Source organism: Mastomys coucha, unplaced genomic scaffold (assembly GCF_008632895.1).
Source record: "Mastomys coucha isolate ucsf_1 unplaced genomic scaffold, UCSF_Mcou_1 pScaffold12, whole genome shotgun sequence".
NCBI classification, from domain to species: Eukaryota; Metazoa; Chordata; class Mammalia; order Rodentia; family Muridae; genus Mastomys; species Mastomys coucha.
This window is the reverse complement of record NW_022196894.1, coordinates 13,999,161-14,001,429: the sequence shown is the minus strand read 5'-3', so window position 1 is coordinate 14,001,429 and position 2,269 is coordinate 13,999,161. Positions and strand designations below refer to the sequence as shown.

At 50.7% G+C, this 2,269-nt stretch overlaps 1 protein-coding gene across 2 annotated transcripts in view; it reads left to right on the top strand.

The window, feature by feature from the left end:
• The window catches only part of Ube2l3 (ubiquitin conjugating enzyme E2 L3), a 42,419-nt gene continuing 40,150 nt past the window's right edge, over positions 1–2,269 (top strand). The window contains exon 1 of one of the 2 annotated variants that reach the window (XM_031363262.1): positions 1–109. In XM_031363262.1, coding sequence (XP_031219122.1) covers positions 83–109 — 27 coding nt within the window. In that variant the 5' untranslated portion in view covers positions 1–82. Of the gene's footprint in view, positions 110–446; positions 627–2,269 lie in introns of those variants that run through there. The other variant, XM_031363263.1, reaches the window with a different exon arrangement.

Sequence of the window (2,269 nt, the reverse complement as noted above, 5' to 3'; positions counted from 1 at the left end):
CCCCCGCTCCAGGAAGTGAGGGGGTTCTAGCCGCCTGTCCTATCGCGATGCATTTTGGGAAAGCAGCAGCACCAGATCCAAGATGGCGGCCAGCAGGAGGCTGATGAAGGTAAAAGCCATTCTCTGGCGCTGGCCAGGCGGGGGGCGGCGTCCCCGGGCCGGGACCCCTACGGCGGGCCGCGGTTACTTGGGGCGACGCCTTTCTTCATCCCTCGTTGCGTGGCCCCGCTGTGCCGCGTGCGGAGAGATCTAACGGGGCCGCCTAGGCCGCAGCCTGGGCGGGAGCGCAAGGCCGCGCTGGGAGCCGCCGCTGCCGGCCCTTCGGATCAGCTTGGGCAGTTCTCGTGCCCCCTCCTCCCGGAGCGAAGCCGGGCCCTCCGTCGCAGCGGCCGCGGTCCGGGTCGAGGACGCCGTTGATGTATGGGCCGGGCCTGGAGGCCCTAAGCTGGGCGCCCTCGGGGAAGAAAGCCGGAGCCCCGGCTGGGAGTCCGCGCCGCGGAGCCGCCCGGTCCTGGGCCGCGGTCGCCGTTCTCTGAGCCCCATTCCGCCAGCCCACAGCTCCGGGACCGGGAGGCTGCGAGGCCCGAGACGGGAAAGGAAGGAGGAGGGCAGGCGGCCAAAGTTAGGTCAGTTAGTTGGTGGTCTTTTGAAATTGTGTTGGGTCCTCGCAAACTGTCGCCTTGTGACTGCAGAGTCACACAGCGGACAAGTTCCAACTCTAGGAAGGCGTGGGGTCGACCCCCCGCATAGCTAGGTTCTCTTTTCTATCCACCTCTTAGTCATCCTCATCTCCTTTCCCTGATGAAGGGTGGGGGTTGGCTTCTGTCGTTGGAATCAAAACCTGCCAAAGTTTACAAAAATAACTTGGTATACGCACTTTCTACCTTGAATGTATCGGAGTGTCACCTCACTAATTGGCTCCTTTGGTGAGGCATACAATACAGGTGTTCAGTTGAGTTTTTCATTAGTAGATTTGCCGACATCCTCTAAATATAACCCGCCAGTGTTTGAGTGCTACCTGGTAGTGCGGCAGAGCTCTTGCTGGACCGGAAATACAAAAGGCCGGTGGAGCTGGCTCCTGAGAACAGATTTGTATTTGGTGATGGACTCAACTGGAAACAAAAGAAAGCCATTTGCTCACTGAAACCTAGAGAGAACATTTGATAAAACTAGAGTGGAAATGGGCACAAAACAATTGTGATCAAACTCCTTAACTGTTCTGCCAGTGACACTCCATCATTTACCTACAGGAAAGGAATGCTAATCACTTCCGTGTTCAAACCCCAAAAGTTGTCATCCCTCCAGCCTTGTGGGTTTCCGTTTAGGAAGATTCGTGAATGCATACTGTTTCTTGTAATTTTGATGACATGAATTCATCCACTTCTCTCAGGTCCTCTTCTATATACTTTTCCCTTCTTGGACTCCAGAGTTGTTTTCTTTAAAGCAAGTATTTAGTCCTTTCCTTCTGGCTAAAATCCTCTCCAGTTTTGTCCTTAGCAATTCTAATTTAAAAAATTTTAAGTACATTTCTTTCTGTCTCTGTCTGTCTCTGTGTGTATGTGTGTGTGTGTGTGGGGACACATTGTGTCACAGGATTCATGTGGAGGTCAGAGGACAACTTGTCTGTTCTCTTTCCACTATAGGTCCAGTGTGGCTCAAATTCTGGTGGGCAAGCTTACCTGTTAGTTATCTCACAGTCCAATCCTAACTTCTTTCTTGGTGTGAAAAGACCTTTCTTGGAAAGCAGTCTCCCAGTCTTACCTCCAACTTAGGAGTTTCTGGATGCTCTTGCACCTTATTATTGCACCAGTTACCATTTTCCCAATTTTTATTGTGTGCTTCATATTCATGACCATGATCAATCTTCTCTTTGAGTTAGATACTACTATTCCCATTCTGTAGAATAGAGCAGAGAATGCAGAGATTCTTTGACTTGCCTCTGACTGTCCCACAAAGGAGAAAATAATGTATGATTTAACGTAGCTCCATGTGAGCCTAAAACAAAGCTTCATGATACTCATGCTGCACTCTCCCTTTGCATGTTATGTTTGCTCAGCCGGAGAAAAGTTATCTTCTCTTCTAGAGGATTCCCTTCCTTTCCCTAGGAGTCCTTGGGGTCAGCACCTATACACCTATGCCTCTAACTGTGTGCTCTTCCCCCACTTCCAACACAGCTCTTTACATTTCTCCTTGTAACAATCAGATTTCTGTCCTGTGCTGGGCTTTGTGTTTCTGAAGGGCAGGGGTTAGCTTTTTTTTTTTTTTTTTT